Raw genomic sequence first — 25,529 nt, forward strand, 5'->3', positions numbered from 1 at the left:
AATTATTGTTCCTTGGTGTGATAATCTTGGTGCACCGAATCTCACAAATATCCAATATTCCATGTATGAACCAAGCATATCGAGATTGACAATCATTTCTTTAAATAAAATATAGCCAAAAAATGAATTGCAAGTATCCCTTCTTCCGAGTCCGGATCAAATCGTTGATGCACTCAGGACAAAGGACAATAATTTAAATCTTCAACTAGATTACATCTGAACTCAATCTTGATCAAAGCTTGAGTTTGCCAGTGCTTATTATACCTAACTACCACTCAAGATACAAAGTGACAAGATAATCTCATGATGACAAGTCATGGTGGCATAGCGGCCCGGTATCATTCTCTCTAAAGCCATCATCTTGATCATTCTAGCATTAGGGATGTGGTCCTTGTTTCAAAGAATCTCCATAGGTTAAGCTCATGTCCATGTCTATACATAGAGACACATGCTAAAGAATAAATTTATTTATTTATGATTCCTCTTATGTATTACTTCTTCCCTTTCTTCCTATCTGGCCCCTCTAGAGATCTTTAAGGCTCTCTAGTGGTCTAGTCCATTTCCACAATGGTGTTTTCTAACAGCGAAAGAGAGTATGAGATACCAGGAGGATGAGAGAGAGAGAGATAAGCTTATACAGAGACTAAGCTTTCATCCCACTTAGTTTAAACACGATATCAGAGAGAGAAAGAGAAAGCATGAGATAGCAGGAGAATGAGAGAGAGAGAGATAAGCTTGCACAGGGACTCTGCATTCATCCCAGTTAGTTAAAACACGACATTAGAGAGAGAAATGGGGAGAGAGATATATATCAGGAGAACGAGAGAGAGAGAGAGGTAACGTTGCACAGAGATTCAGCATTCATCCCAGTTAGTTTAAACACGACATTAGAGAGAGAAATGGGGAGAGAGAAAGAGAGAGATAGCAGGAGAATGAGAGAGAGAGAGATAAGCTTACACAGAGACTCAACAATCATCCGAGTTAGATAAACACGACATTAGAGAGAGAAATGGGAAGAGAGAGAGAGAGATAGCAGGAGAATGAGAGAGAGAGAGAGAGAGAGAGATAAGCTTACACAGAGACTCAACATTCATCCGAGTTAGATAAACACGACATTAGAGAGAGAAATGGGAAGAGAGAGAGAGAGAGATAGAAGGAGAATGAGAGAGAGAGAGAGAGAGAGATAAGCTTGCACAGAGACTCAGCATTCATCCCAGTTAGTTAAAACACGACACTAGAGAGAGAAATGGGAAGAGAGAGAGAGAGAGAGAGCATGACATAGCAGGAGAATGAGAGAGAGATAAGCTTACACAGATTGGAAGGAGTATATTAACGTCTAAATGTGGAAGGATGATGTAGAGAGAGAGATGATGATGATGAGGAGGAGGAGGATGAGAGAATGGGTGAATTATCGGTGAAGGGCGGAGGAGGAGGAGAGAAGACAACGCAGGCGAGGAGGAAAACGGCGGAGGAGGCGCCTCCCTTGTCTTCGCCGTAGCAGCTCCTCTTGAACTTGGTGACCGCCGCCCTTCTGTGCTTCAGCCTCGCTTTCTCTCTCTTCATTCTCTTCTCCGCCTGCTCCGTCGCCCCCCTCCCCTTCTTCACCATTCTCTCTCTCTCTCTCTCTCTCTCTCTCTCTCTCTCTCTCTCTCTCTCTCTCTCTCTCTCTCTCTCTCTCTCTCTCTCTCTCTCTCTCTCTCTCTCTCTCTCTCTCTCTCTCTCTCTCTCTCTCTCTCTCTCTCTCTCTCTCTCTCTCTCTCTCTCTCTCTCTCTCTCTCTCTCTCTCTCTCTCTCTCTCTCTCTCTCTCTCTCTCTCTCTCTCTCTCTCTCTCTCTCTCTCTCTCTCTCTCTCTCTCTCTCTCTCTCTCTCTCTCTCTCTCTCTCTCTCTCTCTCTCTCTCTCTCTCTCTCTCTCTCTCTCTCTCTCTCTCTCTCTCTCTCTCTCTCTCTCTCTCTCTCTCTCTCTCTCTCTCTCTCTCTCTCTCTCTCTCTCTCTCTCTCTCTTTCTCTCTCTCTCTCTCTCTCTCTCTCTCTCTCTCTCTCTCTCTCTCTCTCTCTCTCTCTCTCTCTCTCTCTCTCTCTCTCTCTCTCTCTCTCTCTCTCTCTCTCTCTTTCTCTCTCTCTCTCTCTCCCTCTCTCTCTCTCTCTCTCTCTCTCTCTCTCTCTCTCTCTCTCTCTCTCTCTCTCTCTCTCTCTCTCTCTCTCTCTCTCTCTCTCTCTCTCTCTCTCTCTCTCTCTCTCTCTCTCTCTTTCTCTCTCTCCCTCTCTCTCTCTCTCTCTCTCTCTCTCTCTCTCTCTCTCTCTCTCTCTCTCTCTCTCTCTCTCTCTCTCTCTCTCTCTCTCTCTCTCTCTCTCTCTCTCTCTCTCTCCCTCTCTCTCTCTCTCTCTCTCTCTCTCTCTCTCTCTCTCTCTCTCTCTCTCTCTCTCTCTCTCTCTCTCTCTCTCTCTCTCTCTCTCTCTCTCCCTCTCTCTCTCTCTCGCTCTCTCCCCCTCTCTCTCTCTCTCTCCCCCCCCTCCCTCTCTCTCTCCCCCTCCCTCTCTCTCTCTCCCTCTCCCTCTTCAGCTCTCTCTCCCTTCAGCTCTCTCTCTCTCTATTCAGCTCTCCCTCTCTCTCTCTCTCTTCCGCTCTCGCTCTCTCCCTCTTCAGCTCTCCCTTCTCTCTCTCTTCAGCTCTCGCTCTCTCTCTAGAGCTCTCGCTCTCTCTCTAGAGCTCTCTCTCTATCTCCCTCTCTTCAACTCATCCTCTCTCTCTTCAGCTCTCTCTCCCTCTCTCTCTCTTCAGCGCTCCCTCTCTCTCTTCAGCTAAATCTCTTTCTCTCTCTTTAGCGCTCCCTCTCTCTCTTCAGCTAAATCTCTTTCACTCTCGTCAGCTCTCTCTCTCTCTCTCTCTCTCTCTCTCTCTCTCTCTCTCTCTCTCTCTCTCTTCTGCTCTCCATCTCAAACATGCTCGCTTCTCGTATTTTTATAGGAACCCGGATAGGGAAACATAGAGAGAGAAAGAGACGAGTTATTTGTAAGGAAGAGAACGCGTGACTTTGGCGCCTGTCGTCGCCGTAATAATTGAACACGTGACTTTTAGCAGGCCCTCGTGTTACCCACCTCTCTCTACTCTCTCTCTCTCTCTAGACATCAACCGAAGTTTGCGGATGCATGGCTAGAGAGAGAAAAAATTCATGGATCTCTCTCTCCTGAATGGATACCAATGCATGTTAGGGGTAGAGCGAGAGATTCAATTTTGACTGCCAAGAAGAAAAACGGATTAGCGAGCTTAATCAAAAGATTATTAACAGAAAGCCATTGTTGTTCATGGATGATTAAAGCCGAATCGGGAGGATAAGTTAATTTTTTTAAGAGGACACATAATAAAAGATGTTTAAACAAAATGTTGGACTCACATGAGGAAAGAACCATCATGGTATTAACGAACCATCATTCATCTCTCTCACTCACTGCATCATCTCTCTCTCCCCAATTACTTCTCAGGAATGCCCTGAAAGAATGAAAGACGGAGTACATTAAGAAGCGCCAATAAAAATATACAATGGTAGAGTAAGAATCTCATTTCGATGATGATGATGATGATGCTCGTAAGTCTCATGAAAATGAAATAATTGTGATTCTGATGATAATACAAAAAAGAATAATTATGAGATAACCATGATGATGATGATGATGACGCTGGATTCCAACACTAGATTCTGGGGTCGATGATGATGAAAATGCTGATGATATTGATAATTATCCCTCTTCAGGGGGACAAGCCCCTGATTGGATCAAACAATAGGAGACCGAAGCATGGACCTGGCTATGATAATGAGGTCATCATGAGCTTCTGATATATGAATCTGAAAACGACGATGAGGGAGATGATGATGATGTCAATGTTACGATCCCGACTCTGATCTTGTATCGGAGGGGAGTAGACGGGCAAGGCGAGGTAAAAATTCCCGAGGTAGAGAGTAGAATGGAAAGCCGAGCTGAGGGGTTAGAGATCGGCCGGGGAAGAGCCGCCTGAAGACACGGTAAAGTAGAGACGACCACGAAGGACGGCGATCGTTGAAGGAGAGTGAGAAACCAGACCTAGACAAAGAGAGGGGGGACAATAACACTTCTTTCTTCTATCTTTTTGGCTGCCCTCCTAAAGGGAGGGCATCCCTATTTAAAGGAAATACAAGAAAATCCTCCCGTCCGAGGATATGTACGAATTTCTGGACGAAAATTCGTCCAGGGGACCACCGGACGGAACAGTTTTCATTCCGTGGGACGAAAAAAATGTCTGTCCGGAGGTCTCGGACGATGGACGGACGGATGTGGACGAAAAACCGTCGGATTCACATCCGACGGTTGAGATCTCGCCACTTGGCCTCGCTATGACAATTTGCATCGAGGTCCCTGTATTTTTTCGCGAGTGCAAACTGACGCCACTCAGAATTAATTGCAGATATGTCCATTTGTATTCTCTCTCCTCCATATTTCCCTTAAAAACTTAGAAAATCTATATTAATATATTAAAAATATGAAATGGGTTTTTTTCGTCCGGGACGAATTTCGGGACCCAAATTCATCCCGAGAGGACTAGACCGGACGAAAAATCGTCCCGGTATGATTAGACGGGACGGTTTTTTTGTCGTTGGACGAAAAACTGTCCCGTCCTTTGTCCCTGAACTTACTCTGGACGTCGGACGAGACGAAATTCGTCCTGTCCTGTCCGCCGTCCACATCCGGGACGATCCGGAACTATAATTTATACAACAATCACTAAATGACTGAAATGCCCCTGTGGGCTAACATGACTAAACTACCCCCTAGGAGCCTATCAGTCAATGATAATGAGTAGAAGCTCATGATGATGAGAATCATGATGATGTGAATGGGAACTATAAGAATGATAAAGATGGTGTTAGACTTACCAGGGATTGATGGCAGTGTTCTCACTGGGGAGGAGAGGTGGATGCAATCACCTTAGTCACAATCGCCCGTAGCGCCGCCGCGCTGGAGCTACAGCTCCGGTCCTCGAAACAAGACATTCCCTTCTCCGCAGCCCGGCAAAGGCTCGGGTCCAACGGAACCTTCCCCAGGAACGGCACCCCCATCTCCTGGCACATCCGTTGCGCGCCGCCGCCGCTGCCGTCAAACACCTCCCCAACCCAAGCCTCCCAGCCCAGCACCTCCGGCGCCCTCTCCCGTAAATACTCCAAAGCCCCGGGGATGAACTCATCGCTGCCCGGCCGCACAAACTCTAGCTCCGCAACGGGCTTCCTCAGACTGCCGCTCATGTTCTCGACAACGCCGAGGACCCGGATGCCCACCTTCTTGCAGAAGTTGATCTCCTTGCGGACGTCGGCCATGGAGACCTCCTGGGGCGTGGTGACGACGACGGCGCCGTCGACGCCAGTTGCCAGAAGGTACTGGGCGATGGAGATGTGCTCGTCGGAGGTCCCAGGCGGGGAATCAACCACCAAGTAGTCGAGCTCGCCCCAGTCGACGTCCTTTAGGAACTGCTTGATCAGGCCATTCTTTCTCGGTCCACGCCAGATGACGGCCTCGTCGGGGTGAGGGAGCATGAATCCGATGGACATGACGCCGAGGTTGGAGTCTACGTAGATGGGGGACCAGCCCAGGTTGCTCTGGTGGATGTCCTGACCTTCCAGGCCGAGCATCTTAGGTATGCTTGGCCCACATATGTCGATATCGAGGAGGCCCACTTCCAGGCCCTGTGCTGCAAGAGCAAAGGATAGTTGGGCAGATAATGTGCTCTTGCCCACGCCGCCTTTCCCCGATAAAACCAGGATTTTGTGCTTCACAGTTGCCATCCGCTCACTAATTGCCACCAGGTCTGAGGATAATGCGATAAGAAAATATCAACAATGAGCTTTCCCACACACCCTTGCAATAAACCCTCAAAAAGCCCAAGTCTTTCGGGAATCGATAGTGGATCTTTTTTATTCCAACTATGATTTATTGGCAATGATCTTTCATCTGGGTTAGTCGATGGGAAGATGTCAACCATGCTCATCTAGGTATATTTTCTGCCGGCTCGAGTGAGAGAATCAACAAGAAAAAAGGATGGTGACCTTGACACGGTAGAAATCGAAGTTGGGTGATTTATTGAAAATTTGAGGATTATGATAGCAAATAAGATCGTATAGTACAAACGAGAGATGAATAAAAAAAGAAAAACTGAAGGATAAAAATACTTGTCATCAGATTTGGATTTACTAAAATATTTTCAAGACTATAGGTTAGTCATTTTAATCCTATCCTTCAAAACTATTTCCAAGACTATTGGTATGTGATTTTTTCAAGACCAATAGTCTTTGAAAATAATTTAGTAAACCCAAATCTCGAAGTTACCTCAATGAAAATAAGTATGAAGCTCATTTCAATGTTAACACATTTGGCAAGATTTACATGGCTGAGAGTGAACATGAGCTGATCAACTGCCATCTTTTTTTTAACACTCGTGATCTTGACATTAATATCTTCAAGGATGCACCAACATATATTTTAGGGTTTTCTACTCCCCGAGAACTACTACATCGACGAGCAAGATCAAACAAGTGCGCCGCAGTTCAAAACAAAATAACATACATGGTAGAATAAAGCTCCATGGGACAGCATAAAATCAGAGGCCCAAGGTCAAATAGAAACGGGACAAGTGAAATATCCAAACTATCAACACAAAAATTAAATAGATGAAGACAAAGTTCAGCGAGTAGCTCATCCCCAAGTTCAACAAAAACACAATTTCAAAATTGTCAAATTAACAAGAACTTCAGAAGTTTATCAACGAGTTTAGAAAAGAGGGAACTAACATGACCGAGTTACCTGGATCCGGTCCTTTAGGCGCAGTGGCGCATGCCTCCTGATTGGGGCAACCTTTACAAGCCTCCGACTTCCCCGCTGTCTCCGCTTGCGTCCCGGGACAGTCTAAGAACAAAAAAATCACGGTAAACACAGCGAAAACGGAAACACTGAAATCACAAAATCACTCCACAGATACGTCTACTCCGGAAGAACTTTACAGCAGGTAAATCAAAAAGGAAACAAGAATCATAGCTTTGAAACGAGATCAACCACTTACGTTCGTTGGCGTCCTCCGGAATCTCTCCCTTTGTCTGGCTGTTTCCGTTTTCCGACATCGTAACTTCCTTGTCGAAGAACAATCGATCTATCAATCAATCTATCTATCGATCTATCTCAATCTATCTATCAATCTATCGATCGATCGATCAATCTATCTAATGATCTGTCTAGAAAGAGATTAGAACAGACGAGAAAAGGCGGCAACGGCGGAGAGGAAAACAGTAAATCAGTCGCAAACCCATTTAATAAAATCTAAGCCGATTATTTATATTTTCGGGCCAGCTGTACGGTCACGCGCGATTACGTGGCTTCACTAACCGACGAAAGAGGACTCCAAAATCCTTATTTTTGAAATTGAGGATAGTCCACGTCAGCAGGGTAATTATCTCCTCTAATGACCTAATAATCACTCAAAAGTGGGGAAAGGCATGTTGTGGCCGGGGCATCTCTGACATGTCCGGACGGATGACTAAAGTGTAGTGTTCACCTGTTCTAAACCCGATATCGACAGATGACATCGGGACAGATGCCGAACCGGATCTCGGAAAAGGGATTCGCGATACCCATCCATATTGATATCCTGACGCCCGAAATTAGATCTCGGTTGCTACAGTACCAATATCTGACATTGTTATCCGTCCTGATATTGGCATCCGCCCTCGTCGCAAAGTTTGGATGAAGATATCGGATTTTGGTTGCTACAGTACCGATATCCAACACTGTTATCCGTCCCGATATTGGCATCCACGCTCGTCGCAAAGTTTGGATGAAGATATCGGATTTTGGTTGCTACAGTACCAATATCAGACACTGTTATCTGTCCTGATATTGACATCCGCCCTCGTCTCAAAGTTTGGATGAAGATATCGGATTTTGGTTGCTACAGTACCCATATCCAACACTGTTATCCGTCCCGATATTGGCATCCGCCCTCGTCGCAAAGTTTGGATGAAGATATCGGGTTTCGGTTGCTACAGAACCAATATCAGACACTGTTATCCGTCCTGATATCGGCATCCATCCTCGTCTCAAAGTTTGGATGACGATATCGGATCTCGTTGCTACAGTACCAATATCCGATACTGTTCTCCATCCTGATATCGACATCCATCTTTGTCTCAAACGTTGGATGAAGATATCGGATTTCGGTTGCTACAGTACCAATATCATACACTGTTATCCGTCCTGATATTGACATCCGCCCTCGTCTCAAAGTTTGGATGAAGATATCGGATATCAACATCGGATATCTATTTTTTAGATATCTGATATATGAATTTAAAATATATTTTAAATAGTTGTTAATACATAGCTAAGCTACTGTGAGGCATATTTACTGATTTTTTTAGTATTTTATAATTTTCTTGATGATTTCAATTTCTATTTCACTTTTAAAATCATACTTAATACATTACTAGCCCACATAGTGCAAAATGGGCTCGGGTGTTCTCACCGCATAGCACATTACTAGCCCATTTATCTATTAGGCCTGGCATTTGGTGCAGCATATGATTTTTTTAACAAATCATTTACCACTCATATTTGTATTGTCGTATACTTGATGTTTTTTCCATATGGGACACTATTCCTCTAATTCTAAGTTGATATCTGGATATCGGGTATCATTGTCTGGATACCATCTTTTGGTTACGAATTTCAGTATCTGATATCTGGATAGTGGATTCCATACCTGGTACCTGGCATCCGCCACATCCGAAACCATATGCATCCCAATATCCGATGTCGGACGGACATTTGATATCTGTCCGATATCCAATATCTGATATCAGAAACTGCCATAGTTTCTACCGAATATCAGATATCGGATGTCCAAGGAAGGATATCAGACAGACAATCACTACTAGAGTGTGACGCATCGTTCTTAACGTCTCCCGTCCCATCAAATGTCCTTGGGTTTTGACAAAACCCATCACAATTTCGTCTGACATCAATGGCTAGCATGTCACATCCTCCTCTCGTAACCAAACACCGTCCCCTGCACACGTAGGGTTTGCCATTTTTTACCAAAATTTGGTAAAACCGAACCAAAGTGTCCTTGTGTTTATTGTGATATTTAGGGCTCTCCCTCTTTCGCTCCCGTTCTAGATCTCTCTCTCTCCCTCTCCCTCTTCTTTCTCAGTCTCCCTCTCCCTCCTCTTATCTCTCGCAGCCTCACTCTCCTCCTCTCTCCATCTTATCTCTCTCAGCCTCACTCTCTCCCTCCTCTCTCTCAGTCTCCTCTCTCCCTCTTATCCCTCTCATTCTCACTCTTTTTTTATCTCTTTCTCTCCTCTCTCCCTCTTCTTTTGGTCTCTATCTATCCTCTCTCTCTTGGTCTCCTCTCTCACTCTTCTGTCTTTCTGTCACTGCCTATCCTCTGTCTCTCAGTTTCTCGTTCTCTCATCTCTCTCGCCATCTTCTCATTCTCTGTCTCTCTTTCTCTCTATCTATCTATCTCTTTTCTCCCACTCTTTGGGCCCCTCTTTCTCTTTCTCTCCCTCTTCTCGCTCTCAGTCTCTCTTTCTCCCTCTCTTTCTCTCTCTCTATCTCCCTCTCCCTCCTCTCTCTCTTGGTCTCTCTTTCTCTCTCCCCCCTATTCTCTCTATGTCCACAATAATCTGCCATCATCATCGTCCGGGACGGCCATTTCATCGTGCCACCCATCTGAAACCCTCAGTCACCATCATGTTATCCGTCACTATATCATCCGTCAAGGTCATGTTGCACATCACACCGCCACCACCGTGACGAATGACACAATGGATGATGTTTGACATTCCCTACTCGAAAGAAAATTTTCATATAGCCTTTATTTCAAGTAGGGATGGAGGATGGATGACGAATGATGGTTACGAACTGAGGGGACAGGACTGGACTGAATGGCAATCCATTCAAACTACATCGTCATGTCCATTCCAAGACTAAATCATCTGTTCAGACCATTATCAGTTTGTTGGGATCGCAGCACCCAACTGAAGTTTGCTCAGACCAGACCAAACCAAGACTTCTGGTCTGCCTCTTTAGGGCACACTAATCATCAGACCAGACCAAAGGTCATGAGTACAATTATTATTATATTTATAAAATTAGTTTTTTGCCCTCGTTTCCTCTAACTCTCTTTCTAACTCTAACTCTCTCCCACTCACACTCTCTCTTCCTCTTACTCTTTCATTTTTCCACTTCTGTTTCGCTATCTCTCTTGCCATCTTTGTTGATTCCATGTCACTGATGCATTTACAGGCCATACATATATATTGTTTTCTATTCAGGTCATAAATATCCATTGTCCCAATCCTGTTGAAATGGGAACATTAAGGTTTACCAGATTCATTTAATAATTTTTTAAAATTCATTATTCTGCATAGTGGAAATGTATATTTTTATTTGGTTTATGGCATTGGTTCCACAGAACCCAAGAAAAAGTTGCAGGTTTATCTTTTGATGTCAATTTTTAGTTCTTAGATCTTGTTTTAAACTTTAACTTTGATGCCTTAACATTTGTTGTGGTACTGAATAGTCCATTTAACCAATCTGGTCCTCTAGTGGACCAAACTTCAGGTCTAGGTTTTTGCTAAAACTTAGACAAAGACTGTACCATGGCATTCCCTACTGGAAGTTTGTCTCTCTCTCTCTCTGTCGCGTGTAATCTTTTCCTCTCCATTGTCAGTCCATTTTCCATCATCAGTCATATCAGGTGACAACTAATGATAGAAATTAACTGAGTAACGTCTTCCATCCACCAATTTGATAAATAACAGATTGAGACAAAATGGATGGCAATCCATCATTCATCCACCAATCATAAATTCAAGCCGGAAAAAGAAGATTATTTTTTTGGGGAAAAAGGAGATTAACTCATGGAAGAAGATCTCCATTGTTTCAGAGGGATAGATGGAGTTTCCAACTGCGAGTTGGCCACTTCGGCCATCATAATTAGCACCACTAATGATCCAATGACCACCAAGATTGTCACCATTATCCCAAAGAATTACCTCTCGATAAACAAAACACCGCTCATCACATTTCATTTATCACAAAAGCGTCCAAACAAATTACAATAAGAAGACTAAAGTCGAACATCTCCTTTATTACTCAACGCCACAGAAGTCAAAGTTCATGGAAGAGAGATAGATAGAGGCATAGAGCCCATGCAGGAGAGAGAGATGTTAGGATAACTGGACAATGGATGGGCACAGATCCATGCCAGAGAGAGAGATGGAGCCCATGCAGGAGAGAGAGATAGCAGGATTACCCCATGGACAGCTCCTGGGATGGAGGCGCATGGACATCCATGCATGAGAGACAGACACAGTCAAGTGAGAAGGTCTCCTCATAATCATGGCCATGGATGCACTTGCCACACAGGTCGCATCTCGCAATGCAGATCGAGCAGGCGCGGCACGGGCCTGGGCCCGTGCTCCGGCATTCGCTGACGGGGCAGTCGTAGACAACTCTAACATGGCCGCATCGCGGGCATTGCTCCACGTCGACAGCAGGGATGTCGTGGCACGAGATCTGCCGTCGACGGTGGTAGAAGAGCGGCTTGCGTGGCCTTTGCAGCTGAGTTTCGTCCGGGCTTACCAGGCCCGTAAGAGCTTGCAGGTGCTCGTGGGTTATGCCATAGAGACCGCCTATGCCCAGGCTCGATAGCCAAGACGAGCAGCCATTGAATTGTTTCAGGCCGTCTACAATGCCACCTATACTTAGTCTCATACATGCTGGCACATTGAGCTGCAAAAGAAAATAAAATGGTTAGTCACAAAAACAGCTAATTTAAAATAATACAGAAGTTGGTTCATTTTTTCAAACTACAAAGAAGAAAGTTCTTTCAGAAGAGTAAAACTCAAAAGAAAAAGAATCAAATAAAGCAAAACGAAAGTTGGCTTGGTTCTTAATTCTTAGTTTGTTGGAAAAAAACCTGTCATGAAAAAATTATGTTTCATAGGTGCATTTAGAAACTCTTTTTTTAGCTCATTGTTCAAGTGCTAGAGATACTTGGTATTTCTGCTCAAGTGCCAAGGTTTTGTTAGCTCATTGTTTTTTCATTAATGATACTTGACTAGAGAAAAATAACAGAGCACGGAAAAAGAATCAGGATTTGTTTTTTCATTAATGATACTTGACTAGAGAAAAATAACAGAGCACGGAAAAAGAATCAGGATTATGTTGAGTAGCAAGAAAAAGGATGTTATTATACTGAGTTCCGAATTCAAAAAACAAGATGGGTAAAGAAACTACCTTTCTGAGTTTCGGGTTGTTCTCAAGCACAGATCTAAGACCAGCATCAGTAACTTGTGAGCACTCAGCAAGGCTCAAGCACTCCAGACTTCCGCTGGCCCTTCCAGTCAAGCGCAAGAGTATTGCATCAGTCATGTTCTTGCTCAAGGGAGGCCTGACATGGATATGCCTCCACAGAAGAGGATCTCCTCGAACTGCCTGACGCAAAGTCTTGCACACTCTCTCCACTGAGAGAAGATCAGCGGTGTCCAAATAAGACAGCGCAAAGATCAGCGCATCGTGGCAACAATTTTCTGAGTTAACAAGATCGCCCTGCATCTCCAACTTATCTGTTTTTCCCTTCTCAATCTCGGAAGAACAGGGTACGGAACTGATGGCGGAATTCCCAGAATTTGTGAATACTAGGTTGTTGAAGAGGTTATCTCCAAAAGGGTAGATTTCACCATATTCATAGTAACCAAAGTCGTCAACAATGGTGGCGGCGAGATCTTCAATCCAGCCAGCGATGGCCGCTGTCCAAGTATCTGAATCTGCAGCCAATCCCATGCCGAAAGGATCGGCAGGGAGCAGGTCGACGATGTCGTCGCAAGCTGGTGAAGTTGGACATGGAGGCGGTAGCAGCTCCGATGCATACATTAAAGCCTCTTCCTTCACGGCTGTGGTCGCAATCCCTCCACTTTTCTCCCTTTTCCAGCCATCCCCGGGAGCCGTGAAGAACTCCCAGATAAGATCCTCCTCCCGGAACGAACAAGGTATGAATCCCCCGCCGTCAGGCGGCAGGCCGGGTGGTAAAGAACCAGCGGGAAAGATCGTACGTGATGAATAATCGAGAGTCATTCCTATCAAGGCAGAAAATAATACTCTACAAAAACTAAGATTCAAATAATACTCCTGAAAAAATTCAATAGCAAAAAAATTCCTGCGGTGCCGACTCCGATCAAAAAATTCTACGGCTGAGTGCAGGAAAAGACAGAAGAAAAAATCAATCAACTAACGGAAGGATCGAAGACTACGGATCTGACGCCCTAGGTTTAGGAGATCTGGAGCTAGGGTTCCAAGGGATAATACAATGGAGATGCTGAGGAACACTTTGAATGAAAAATTGGCGACCTCCGCGCTAAATCTCTGCTTCGGAATGGATACTTGAAGCTGATTCTTGAACGATCGCGCTCGATTTGGAGAGGAAGAACGCGGGAGAGATGTTCAGATGGAGGGAAGTAGCAAAATTTGGGCGTTTCCTTGAAATTTTCGATCGGCCTGGCTTTATATACCCCGCAAGCTCCGCGCCATAGCCGGGAAAGCCCGGTTCGGCTAAACCGGTCAGCTCTTCTCCCGGCCTGACTGAACCGGCCGGTCCGACAACCGGTTTCTTCTTCGACACGTTTACCGTTGACGTGGACGCCCGAGTCAACCGGTGACTAAACCGGCGGGTTAGACGAGACTGGTTGACGTGGACGTCATTTTCCGTTACTTGACCACGAAGCAACGGTAATGATCAAGCCCGAATCGGATGGTCAATACTTGAGCTGTTGGACGATAACGGATGACGATTTTTGAAAGGACGGAACAGGATTGAACAGACCTCCCTTCTGTTATCTGCCCTTAGAATTTTCTTCCAACCGTTTCGTCATCGTCACAAGTCTGTCATCGTTATCCGTTCCGTTATTCGTCCGTTACAGAAAACGGAACGGATAACAGACCAATAGATGACGAAGTTGATTGAGAGAGAGGGAGAGAGAGAGGAGAGGGAACGATCGAGAGAGGGAGGAAGAGGGAGTGATCGAGAGAGAGAGAGAGAGAGAGGAAGGGAGAAGGAGAGGGAGTGATTGAGAGAGAGAGAGATGGAGGAAGGGAGGAGAGTGAGTGATCGAGAGAGAGAGAGAGAGAAGGAGGGGAGAAGGAGAGCGAGTGATCCAGAGACAGAGAGAGGGAGGAAGGGAGAAGGAGAGGGAGTGATCGAGAGAGAGAGGAAGGGAGGAGTGAGTGATCGAGAGAGAGAGGAAGAGAGAAGGAGAGGGTGATCGATAGAAAGAGAGAGAGGGAGAGGGAACGATCGAGAGAGAGAGGAAGAGGGAGTGATCAAGAGAGAGAGATGGAGAGGGAGTGATCGAGAGAGAGAGAGAGAATGAGAGGGAGTGATCAAGAGAGAGAGATGAAGAGGGAGTGATCTAGAAAAAGAGAGGGAGAGGGAGCGATTGAGAGGGAGGAAGAGGGAGTGATCGAGAGAGAGAGAGGAAGAGGGGGCGATCGAGAGAGAGAGACAGGGAGATGAAGGAATATTTTCGTCACCAAAACATCATCAGTCCATTTTTGTCATCCATCATGCGTCACGAATGACGGATGACAAATGAGGGATGACTAAAAGCTCTCCGTTCAGTCATCTGTCCGTCGTTCTGGACGATGACGGATGACAAATGAGGGATGACTAAAAGCTCTCCGTTCAGTCATCCGTCCGTCGTTCTGGACGATGACGGATGACGAAACATCATCCGCCCTACACCTTTAGTTGATACCGCTTCAATTAGGCACGGATTGATCTCATGCATATTGTGTTGCGCGGTGTGGTTCAAAATTTTTATGCTCACTTTGCACAGCCCCGGGAGCGTAAATGTGTGTGACCTTGGGTGGAGAGAATGGTCAACACCACTTCGAATAGGCATGGTCCAATCCCGTGCCGAGTGCGTTTGCGCAGTTGATGGAGCGTACATATGCAGACACATCGTGTAGACCCTCAAGCTCTCTTGCTTTTCGTCACTCTATTTCTCTTTTTTTCTTGGCTCCCTATCATTGTGCTCGATTCTCATTTCTAGCTCTCTCTTGTCACTCTTGTTTCTCGTATATTGTTACTCATCTCTCGCATTTCCCAAGTTGTGTAGGGGTGTGGGGTGAGGTTTCACGTATTGATCTCGAGGTCAGAGATGGATGGCAATATTCCTTCAATTCACAATATTCCTTCATCTCCCCGTCTCTCTCTCTCTCGATCGCCCCCTCTTCCTCTCTCTCTCGACCTTTTATGTGTCGTTTTTCTTCTCGACTGAGAGCCCAAATCACAAAAACATATGATTTCCAAGATTTAATTAAATACATTCTATTATCATTATCTTTGCAGCCTAAATTCGTGTGAAGTTTTTACATGTTGATTTTCTAGTATTTACCTTTCGGCCTTAATCTTTATCTGACCGATGACTTGTACTTTTCTAACATTGACTTTGATACTAACTAGTCAACCTGACCAAACCAAGACCAGACCAAACCTGACCTTAGCATGACTGAGACTGGACCACAACATTCCCTAGACATATGAGCATGATATTATAACAAGTGACAGGCACAGTTCCTTTTCAAAGATCCATTAACTATAATTGAAATTTCAAGCAGAAAATTAATTTCTCCCTAATTTAACGGTGCCATGTCATTCCTACAAATTAAAAAAATATATAAATCAAGGAAATTCTGTCAACTCATATTAAACAACCACAAACACATGCAAAGCCAGCTGAGAAAGATAGAAATAGCGACAAATCACATGAACAAATACCAATTGAGCTCTGTAAAAGCGAAAAACACAGAAATCTATCTTTTCCACAAATTCAAAAACAACAAATTAAGGAAACTCGTCTATTACTCCCCCAAGCACCAGCAAAATCATCTGACACTGATGCATAGAGGGGAAAAAACATCGAAAAGACGAAGGCTTCTCGCACCGGATTAGGGTTTTTACTGCTCGATCGCGGGCAGCGGCTGGAGGGCCTTGAGAGGATTCGTGATGACACCGTCGATGAGACCGTACTCGGTCGCCTCCTTGGCGCTCATGAAGAAATCCCTGTCTGTGTCCTGGTTGATCTTCTCCAGGCTCTGCCCTGTGTGGTAGGCTAAGTACCCATTCAGATTGGCCTTGTGGTGGAGCATCTCATTTGCCTGAGAAGGAAGCAATGATGTCCAGCATAAGCCGCCAAAGTGCCCAAAAAAAAAGAAAGAACTAAAAAATAAATTTTGTTAATTTTTATGACAATTAAAAACACACGCCCTGCCCCCAACCTGAATAACACAGCGTTAAATTTGTGGGTCTTTTTAAAAGAATACGTTGCTTGAGCGTTTCTGACGACGATCTCCAAATAAAGATATCCAAAAAATGAGTTTTGTTTTCACATACTTTAAGCTGGAAATTCACAGGAGATTTTGAACACCCAGGGATGCATAATCTGGAATTTCATAATCTGGAAAATAGAATTCATCATGGAATTTCATTTATCAAGCTACTGCATACAGACAAAGATAAATCATTTCACTAACTTACTTTTTTTTAATTAAATATTTTACCTGTTATTGATCAAAAAAATTAAATCCATCAAATCTATTTTACTCGCCAAATGGCTCAGTCAATGCTCGTATCTATCAACACGCCCGTCTTGAAATAATTACTTATTTTTCAAACGAAAAATTATTGAAAGAAAATGTATAGGGAAAAGCGTTTATTGTTGTGAGGGATAATTCATATATAATCTAACTAAATGAAAAATAAAAAGGCAAAAAAGAAACAAAAACAAGGAAAAAGATTAAAAAATAAACTGGATTAGAGGACGTAATAAAAAGAAATAGAAAAAAATAAAAACATAGGTTTAAAAAAAATAAACAGAGAAAAATGAAAAAAGGAATAGAGAAAAAATAGAAATAAATAGAAAAGAAAGAAGTTCTCAGAAAGGGATTAGGAGATACTGACTTGAATGTCGATGTCAGTTTGACCACCCTGCGCACCACCAAGAGGCTGATGGATCATGATTCTGGAGTTGGGCAAACTGAACCTCTTTCCTGCATAAAAAATCGAACGGTTGGAATCTAATCTCATGAAGATCAACGATCTGGGAGGATGACACACTAACCCTTTGTTCCGGCACTGAGAAGGAAGGCACCCATACTGTACGTAAAGAGACATGGAAACAAGGGGAGAGAGTTAAAGAGTCAGAATATGGCACACAACCTGGTTTAGGGGACAGTATAGTTTTATGGTTTAGGGAGAAAATATCTTACCTTGCAGCCAAACCCACACAGACCGTGGAGACGTCAGGCCTTATGTGCCTCATCGTGTCAAAAATGGCCATGCCTGCGTTAATAAATGGTAGTGTATGAAACGTTGCTCCAAAGTTTCAAATAATTCGGAAAAGAATAGCATCGATCATACCTGCTGTCACTGATCCTCCGGGAGAGTTCACGTACATGACGATGTCCTGCATGATTTGAAATCACATTCAAAGGATGATTATAGCAATCTTCAATTAGAATTTTGGGCAGTTCCCACCCACGAGTATAACCATCTAGAAATTTACCCAAGAATAAAAAATCATCGATCCACAGTTTATTTTAATTCTTTCTACCAGTCAAATTGAGGTAAAATTAATCGTAGAGCTCCACAATCATATAGAAATTACAAATAAACCTTGGGACCTAGATTTCTCCTTCCTTAGCCCAACTCAAAGCGTGAGTTCAAAGTCTGATAGCTTAAGATTCAGGGATTCGACATTTGGCAAAAAACCCCATGATCACATGAAAAATAAATACTACGGAACCTAGATGACCTCTGTTTCTAGGTTGATTCGGAGCATGAATTCGGGGTAGGGTTGGAGGGTCAGGTCAGGTTAGCAGACCCAGTTGGTCCCTTAAACCTATTTCTTCATTGGGGCCGGCCGGGTTGCAGATCAGGTCAAATTAACGCATCCGGTTACCATTAAGAATTGATGTGTATAATGCTATAAAAAAAATCGCTGCAATTAAAAGTGTAGAATTAGTTGAATTCAGAGATCAATGGCACCGACCCAAAGGCCGGGTCAGGGCTTAGTATTATACACATTTAAACAGGAAATAAGAGTGAGACAGGTGATACAAGCTTGATGTAGGTTTTGTATCGGTGAGGGGGATAGAGGGGAAAGGTAGATGTTCCCAGGGTTGTAGAGAAGAACGGGAATGATCAGAGGAGAGGTTGAACGAAGGAGGCAGGGATTGACCGGGGACAAGCCACCTGAATATGTACTAGGGTTGACGATAGCCACGACAGGGATCATCATGGACTAAAAGAGAACCGATTGGAAGGAATAGAGTTGCGCGATTGCCCGCTTTGGGGCCAGTATGATGCTGTCCTGGACCGTATGACTGGGCAATGTCCAGGATCCACGTGATCCAGAAGAACACGACCGAGACAGATAGGATTGAGGCAGTGAACCACGAGGTTAATCTTACAACGACTCTTAACTGCCCCCATAAACGGGAGAACAACAAGTATAATTCTTGTAGTTTTCCTAAACCGAACAAAAACACCAACTAACTAAAATGCCCCTAATCGGCTAAACATCAACGATATCATTGGGGGTATAGATTTATATCAGCAATTCAGCGAAGGTTTAGCCTTTGCTGGACATGTGTTCTCCAGACGTGAAAAAATATTTTATAAATTATACGCACAATAAAAGTCTTAATATCTCAAGACTGTCTCCATGAATGAATCCGATTAAAAACATATACAATGACTCATGCGTTTACACATCCAAATACTTTTCATTTTCCTGAATAAAAAAAGCATGTCTTCTTCCGTCAGCTAATTGATATGTGCAATGAGCTTTCCAGGTAATCATCTTCATTCTAATACCTCTATTTTTTTTTGAATAAACATTCTAATACCCCCAATCAATTTCTATAGGCTCTGCAGTCCCAGTAATCTCTACCTCCTAATTCATCACGCACAGATCAAAAAAATAAACGAAAAAGAAGAGGAACATATTGCTCCATGGGGACACAAAGTATAGAGCAAAAACCTTGTTGGGATCAATGGCATCAAGATAGAGCAGCTGGGCAACGATGATGTTAGCCATATCGTCATCGACCGCACCTCCACAGCGAATAATTCTCTGTAAGACACATAAAAAATCGAAAGAGAAACAACAAGGGTTAATAATTCAGAAGGCAAAATGTAGAAACAAACAAGAACTCTGCAAAAAAACTCGATTCCCGATCATTACGTGCTGAAAGAGCTGACTTATAACGCTCTGAAACCGCTCCTGCACCATCGGCGGAGGCCCCTGGCCAGCCTGCGCGTCCACAGGGAAGTACGGCGACGAAGGCATTTGCACATCATCCCTGCCAACAAAAGAATCAGAAACAGAGAACAACACCGCGAAAAAAGAAAGAAACAAGATCAGCAAACCTGATAGACCAAATTCCCTTGCGCCGCTCGGACGCTAAGAAGCCATCGCCATACACAGCCCTAGGAACCGTCCAGCAACGACGAATCGAGACGCATTTTCTGAACAATCAAAACCTCAATCCTCTACTAAAACCAAAAAAAACCTAAAAAATCCGCACTCTCTGGATCATCAAACAGGGAACACAGCCCTTGGAACCGTCCAGCAACGACGAATCGAGGCGCATTTTCTGAACAATCAAAACCTCAATCCTCTACTAAAACAGAAAAAAAAACCTAAAATCCGCACTCTTCGGATCATCAAACCGTGAAATCAAGCGCACCTGAGCACAGATGAAGACGAAGAAGAAGACGAGGGGAGGCTCGACAAGCTTCTACTTTGCGCAATCTTCCGCGACGAGACGAAGGCTCCGGCCGCCGGGGACGTGGCGCAGCTCGTCGCCAGCGAATTCGCCATCGCTCTCGAGCTCTTCTTCAGCTTCCTCGCCTTATCCTATGGCGGCAACAGCAACGCTTCTTCGAGACGGAATCGTCGATTTTTAGTTCAATCCTCCCCCTTTATATCTGGCCGTCCGATCAAACCAGAATCCATATCCACCGTCCATTATTCTCAAGTACTCCGATTCATCAAATTTTGAAAAAGATGGACCGTTCGTTCCCTGCACCTCCTCCTCCCCCCCCCAATTGGTGAAATCTAGTGTTCCCCCCTCCCGATACCGACATTGGATTATGGTATCCAGACGGATGTTGAGTTGGATATCAGATAACGATATCAGATATCAGTTGCTACTGTACCGATATCCTATATTGTTATCCATCTCAACATTATTATCCGATACCGACATCGGATTACGGTAGCGGGACAGATGCTGATTTGGATATCGGAAATCAGATTTTCGATTTATGTTTTTACCAATATGTGGACATCTGATAACGGTTTCCAATATCGGCTGCTACAGTACCGATCTCGTATATTGTTATCCGTCTCGACATTGTTATTCGATACCGACATCGGATTACTGTAGTGGGACGGATGCTGATTTGGATATCGGAAATCACATTTCCAATATATGTTTTTACCGATATCTGGACATCGGATAACGATTGCCGATATCGGTTGCTACAATACCGATATCCTATATTGTTATCCATCTCGACATTGTTATCCGATACTGACATCGGATTACTGTAGCGGGACGGATGCTGATTTGGATATCAGAAATCACATTTCTGATATATGTTTTTACTGATATATGGACGGGTTAATATCACGGTACAGCCCAAACCAGGTCCAAAGTCTGCGAGTTAACCTTAGCTTTTTTTTTTGGCATGGTATATCCCAAACTCACTAAGTCATCTGCGATATATCCCGGTGATGACGTGGAGTCCATCGTGGCTACCAGGTGGATCTCCGGCCAGATTTTGACCTGGCGGAACACACCTGGCAGCCATGCTGGATTCCACGTCATCACCGGGATATGTCAACCTGCCAAGGGTTTTCCGATAAGAGAGAGAGGCATTCTTGAGAGAGAGAGAGAAGGAGAGAGAGGGCGTGCTAGAGAGAGAGGTTCTAGAGAGAGAAAGAGAGGTGTTCTAGAGAGAGAGGGAAGGAGAGAGAGGGCGTGCTAGAGAGAGAGGTTCTAGAGAGAGAAAGAGAGGTGTTCTAGAGAGAGAAAGAGAGGTGTTCTAGAGAGAGAGGGAAGGAGAGAGAGGGCGTGCTAGAGAGAGAGGTTCTAGAGAGAGAAAGAGAGGTGTTCTAGAGAGAGGCGTTGTTCTCTAGAACACCTCTCTTTATCTCTCTAGAACACCTCTCTTTCTCTCTCTAGAACCTCTATCTTTCTCTCTCTAGGCCACCTCTCTTTCTCTCTAGAACCTGCCAAGGGTTTTCCGATAAGAGAGAGAGAGAGAGGCATTCTAGAGAGAGAGAGAGAGGCGTGCTAGAGAGAGAAGGAGAGAGAGAGGTTCTAGAGAGAGAAAGACATTGTTCTCTAGAACACCTCTCTTTCTCTCTCTAGAACACCTCCCTTTCTCTCTCTAGAACACCTCCCTTTCTCTCTGTAGAACACCTCTCTTTCTCTCTCTAGAACCTCTCTCTCTAGCATGCCCTCTCTCCTCCTCTCTCTCTCTCTCTCTAGAAAGCCTCTCTCTCTCTTATCGGAAAATCCTTGGCAGGTCGACATATCCCGATGATGACGTGGAATCCAACGTGGCTGCCAAGTGGGTTCCGCCAGGTCAAAATCTGGCCGGAGATCCACCTGGTAGCCACGATGGACTCCACGTCATCACCGGGATATATCGCAGATGACTTAGTGAGTTTGGGATATACCATGCCAAAAAAAAAAGCTAAGGTTAACTCGCAGACTTTGGACCTGGTTTGGGCTGTACCGTGATATTAACCCTATATGGACATCGGATAACGATTGCCGATATCGGTTGCTACTGTACCGATATCCAATTTTTTTATCTGTCTCGATGTCGTCATCCGCCTCCGTCTCTCGGGACGGATGATGATTTCGGACTTTGTTATCCAACATGGGATGGTTATAAAAATACATTTATTCGTTGAAGCTGTCATCTTGCAATGGTTTAGAGAGAATTTTTAAATATGTTATCAGCTCGTTTTATATGGGAGAATAGGATTCGGAGGCAAGAACATAATTTTTAAGTTAATTATTACCTCTTTTAATATATATGCTTCAGAAATTTTGTTGTCTTCCATATGGGATAATAGGACTCGGAATTTAAACTACAAATCCTATTATCCCACATGGAAGAAAACAAAAATTTTGAAGCACATATATGAAACGAGGTAATAATATTATTAAAAGATTTGGGCATTGTTAACGTTAAACATCTAAAATCGTGTTCATTATTGATTATTTCTCTTGATATTGGATATAGATATCTGGCTACCGGTTCCGATATCCGGATACTGAAAGTCGATATCAGGTATCTGATATTCGCCTCGTCCTTACCTATTTGATATCAGTCCTGATATTTGTTTTACACAGGGATGTCAATATCTGTTTGATATCCAATATCCGGTATCAAACACAGTCCTGATTTTTTCTGGATCGGATATCAAATGTCTAATACTAGATATCGGACGGTCATTCCCTAGATAGGAATCTCCTTGAAATGTTTTGATTGAAGAGATAGATTACCATAAAAATGAGGTGGTTAAGACCTTGGATGCTGTTGTCGGATATCGATTGTTGTCAGACCGAGAACCAATATTCCCACTCGGGATGCTGATATCAGGATCGATGCAGGTTTTGAAGATAAAAATGATACCTGCCATGTCTGATATCCGGGTATCAGTTGGGCAGACTTAGATCTGATATCGGCATCTCACGACATCTTTACACGTGGATGCAAGTATAGGATATCATTTGTAGGGTATCGAGACTTCCGATCTCCGATTTGGTTTTTAAAACATTTTGATAATAATATAATACGACCAAGTAGACTTTTGTGAGTATTATAACTGTGATTTTAATAATATTGTGTTAGGGCTTCAGGTTATAGATATTGTTGGGATTTTAATAAAACTATAATTTTAAATTTAAAGTTCTAGGTTGAAATAATTATCCTTCATGTTCCTTAAAGAACAGTTCTAGCATATGTTTCTTTTTGCGTCAACTGGTTGTCGAGTAACGAACGAGGACAACACCGCTTGTGGACCTTTGATCCTCAAACTGGCGATTGGAGAGTAACAATGCTACTAGACTGGGGTATTCATTCGAAAGCATATAATTGTCGAGTGTTTTGGCACATTTTACATAGTACCATTGTTTCCTCCGTAACATACATCTGTGAACGTCAACTTAAGCATCTCAAGCTAATCAAACAGTTATGTGAGGATTATTGAGGCCTAGGGCATGATCATAATATAGAAATCAATGCTCTTTAAAAAAGCATTCTAAATGTCCTACTAAAGTGGTTTTACATCAATCAAACAATTCAAAAATAATATCATTGGTTGATCCTACTAACGTGATAAGACTGTAATGGTGTGGTGGGTGCTATATTGGAAAATACTAATTAGAGTTAAGACTAATTTGAGTAACATGAGTAAGGACTTGTAAGTCATATTTAAAACACAACAGTCATACACAAAATGTCTTTGATATCCAAGGTCTAAGAACCACTCACACAACCATGACATGAATCAACCGTATTGATGTTTAAATATAATACCATATCGATATAGATCCATTATGTGAACTCTTTTCCTAAAGATCACCCATTAGCTGAACTCAGTCTATAATGGCTATGGGATCAATCATACTCATAATGTGAATAGGAATTGATAGTGTTATTATATCTAGATATTTTAATGTCCCCTTCAGATGTAAGAATTGATGGAAATCTATGTGGCAAGCAAGCCAATCACACATTCTACATCTCATTCCATATTCATTAATACGACATAATCATTATAGTGCACATGTGGTGCTTCTTATAATGAAGTCCATGAATATATGATCAAACTAAGTGAATTATGATGCGTAATACTGAGATCACTAGCCTTTGAGCATGCATTATAAATATTCCTATTCAAATGATACGCGAGAATGACATAAAAGTATCTGGACAGAATAAAATTATCTAGCCTCACTCATATGATGAGTATGGTTGGTCCCATAACCATTCATGTGGAGACACTAAGGATAGATAGTGAGTGCTCTTTAGTGAGAAGAGTTCACTGAATTGACTCGCACGAATCCTTGAATGCTATTATACCGGACTGTCAATCAGGTTGATTAGCGTTACGGTTTTGTAAGTAGTCCTTAGACTTGCGACACCAAAGACATCTTGTGGACACGCGGTTGCACTTTGACTGTGGCCAACGAGTCTCTAATCATGGGATTCTAAATGGTCTTAGTTCAAGTACATCAAGAAGTTCATGAAGATGATAGAGTGATCAAGATGGGACCGTCCACCATCTGTATAAGATGTGACATCTCAAGGAAGACGATGTGATGAAGTCCTTGGTCAAGGTAAATAAATATCTGAGAAGAGTTCTCTGATGATTTCCAAATGCATCAGTAAAAACTCAAATGACCAATTTGGGTTTGATAGTTGACCATACCCTAAGTCATCGAAGGAGCGTCAAGTGGATGAGGGATTATACGTACACGATAACCTATGACAAATATGTTCCATGAATGAGTCGATACACACTCATTTGTATCTTCTAGAGCACGAGGTGTAGCTTGGCACCTCACATGTTGAAGTCTCAACCTATCAATTGGGTTCAACGGCATTAGTTAATCTATATGATGATATATTTAATTAATTTGGAAGGCCAATAAAGGTTACTAGGCTCATGGAGTTGTTAACTAGACTGATACATGAGCCTATATGGTCACACGCAAATAGTCTTTTGGACGTCGGAAGATACACTTGAGTTTTGGGGTTTTATGAAAAATACCCACTAAGTATAAATAAGGGAAGGCCCTGAACGAAATTCACCCAAGCGAAAAATTTTCAGGGCCTTTACCATTCTTCTCCCTTCTCCCCACAACCCCTCACCATCCCCGGTGCGGTCAGGACGACGTAACGACGACGATGAAAAAAAAACAGGGCTCGTCAACAAGAAGGAGGAGATTTGACGTGCCGAGGATCGCATGGATAGGTCAAGAAGTTGCACACTTGAGCAACTTGACTCGTCTCCCTCCGTGATCTAAGAAATCACGTATGTGATCCATGAAAAGGTACTTCATTTCAACATTTTAATGATGCCGTTATGATTCTGTTACGTGTCTTCTGATGCATGGAATCTTCGTCTTCATCCATGTCAAGGCCTCTATAACCCAACATGTCTCACTCGAGGAATCAATAAAATATGTATCTGATTCATACACAAGTGATTTGATTAATAGGTTTTGAGTGACATCATGATCATGTTCATAGTCTTCTCAAATGTGAATTGATTTTGTTTCATCCAAATTAAGGCCATAGAACATAACATGTTATGTCACTAATGTCTATATTGATATATGATTTTATTA

General features: G+C 43.3%; 3 protein-coding genes across 3 annotated transcripts; all 3 read right to left on the minus strand.

Annotated features, from left to right (window-relative positions):
• Positions 1–3,327: 3,327 nt before the first annotated feature.
• NBP35 (nucleotide binding protein 35) lies at positions 3,328–7,319 on the minus strand. Its single transcript, XM_078576823.1, has 4 exons — positions 7,084–7,319; positions 6,828–6,929; positions 4,910–5,835; positions 3,328–3,489 (listed from the first exon to the last, which is right to left on the minus strand). The coding sequence occupies exons 1-3, from the start codon at positions 7,139–7,141 to the stop codon at positions 4,931–4,933; spliced, it is 1,065 nt and encodes a 354-aa protein (XP_078432949.1). The 5' UTR covers positions 7,142–7,319; the 3' UTR covers positions 3,328–3,489; positions 4,910–4,930.
• Positions 7,320–11,084: 3,765 nt separating this feature from the next.
• LOC144704483 (F-box protein SKIP14-like) lies at positions 11,085–13,554 on the minus strand. Its single transcript, XM_078576923.1, has 2 exons — positions 12,324–13,554; positions 11,085–11,816 (listed from the first exon to the last, which is right to left on the minus strand). Exons 1-2 carry the CDS (start codon positions 13,158–13,160, stop codon positions 11,334–11,336), a joined length of 1,320 nt encoding a protein of 439 aa, XP_078433049.1. The 5' UTR covers positions 13,161–13,554; the 3' UTR covers positions 11,085–11,333.
• Positions 13,555–15,850: 2,296 nt separating this feature from the next.
• CLPP5 (nuclear encoded CLP protease 5) lies at positions 15,851–20,048 on the minus strand. The gene is made up of 9 exons (XM_078576628.1): positions 19,836–20,048; positions 19,516–19,614; positions 19,331–19,448; positions 19,127–19,219; positions 17,503–17,548; positions 17,352–17,424; positions 17,204–17,238; positions 17,044–17,132; positions 15,851–16,241 (listed from the first exon to the last, which is right to left on the minus strand). Exons 1-9 carry the CDS (start codon positions 19,967–19,969, stop codon positions 16,041–16,043), a joined length of 888 nt encoding a protein of 295 aa, XP_078432754.1. The 5' UTR covers positions 19,970–20,048; the 3' UTR covers positions 15,851–16,040.
• Between the last annotated feature and the right edge of the window lie 5,481 nt (positions 20,049–25,529).

Source organism: Wolffia australiana, chromosome 6 (genome assembly GCF_029677425.1).
Source record: "Wolffia australiana isolate 7733 chromosome 6, ASM2967742v1".
NCBI lineage: Eukaryota > Viridiplantae > Streptophyta > Magnoliopsida > Alismatales > Araceae > Wolffia > Wolffia australiana.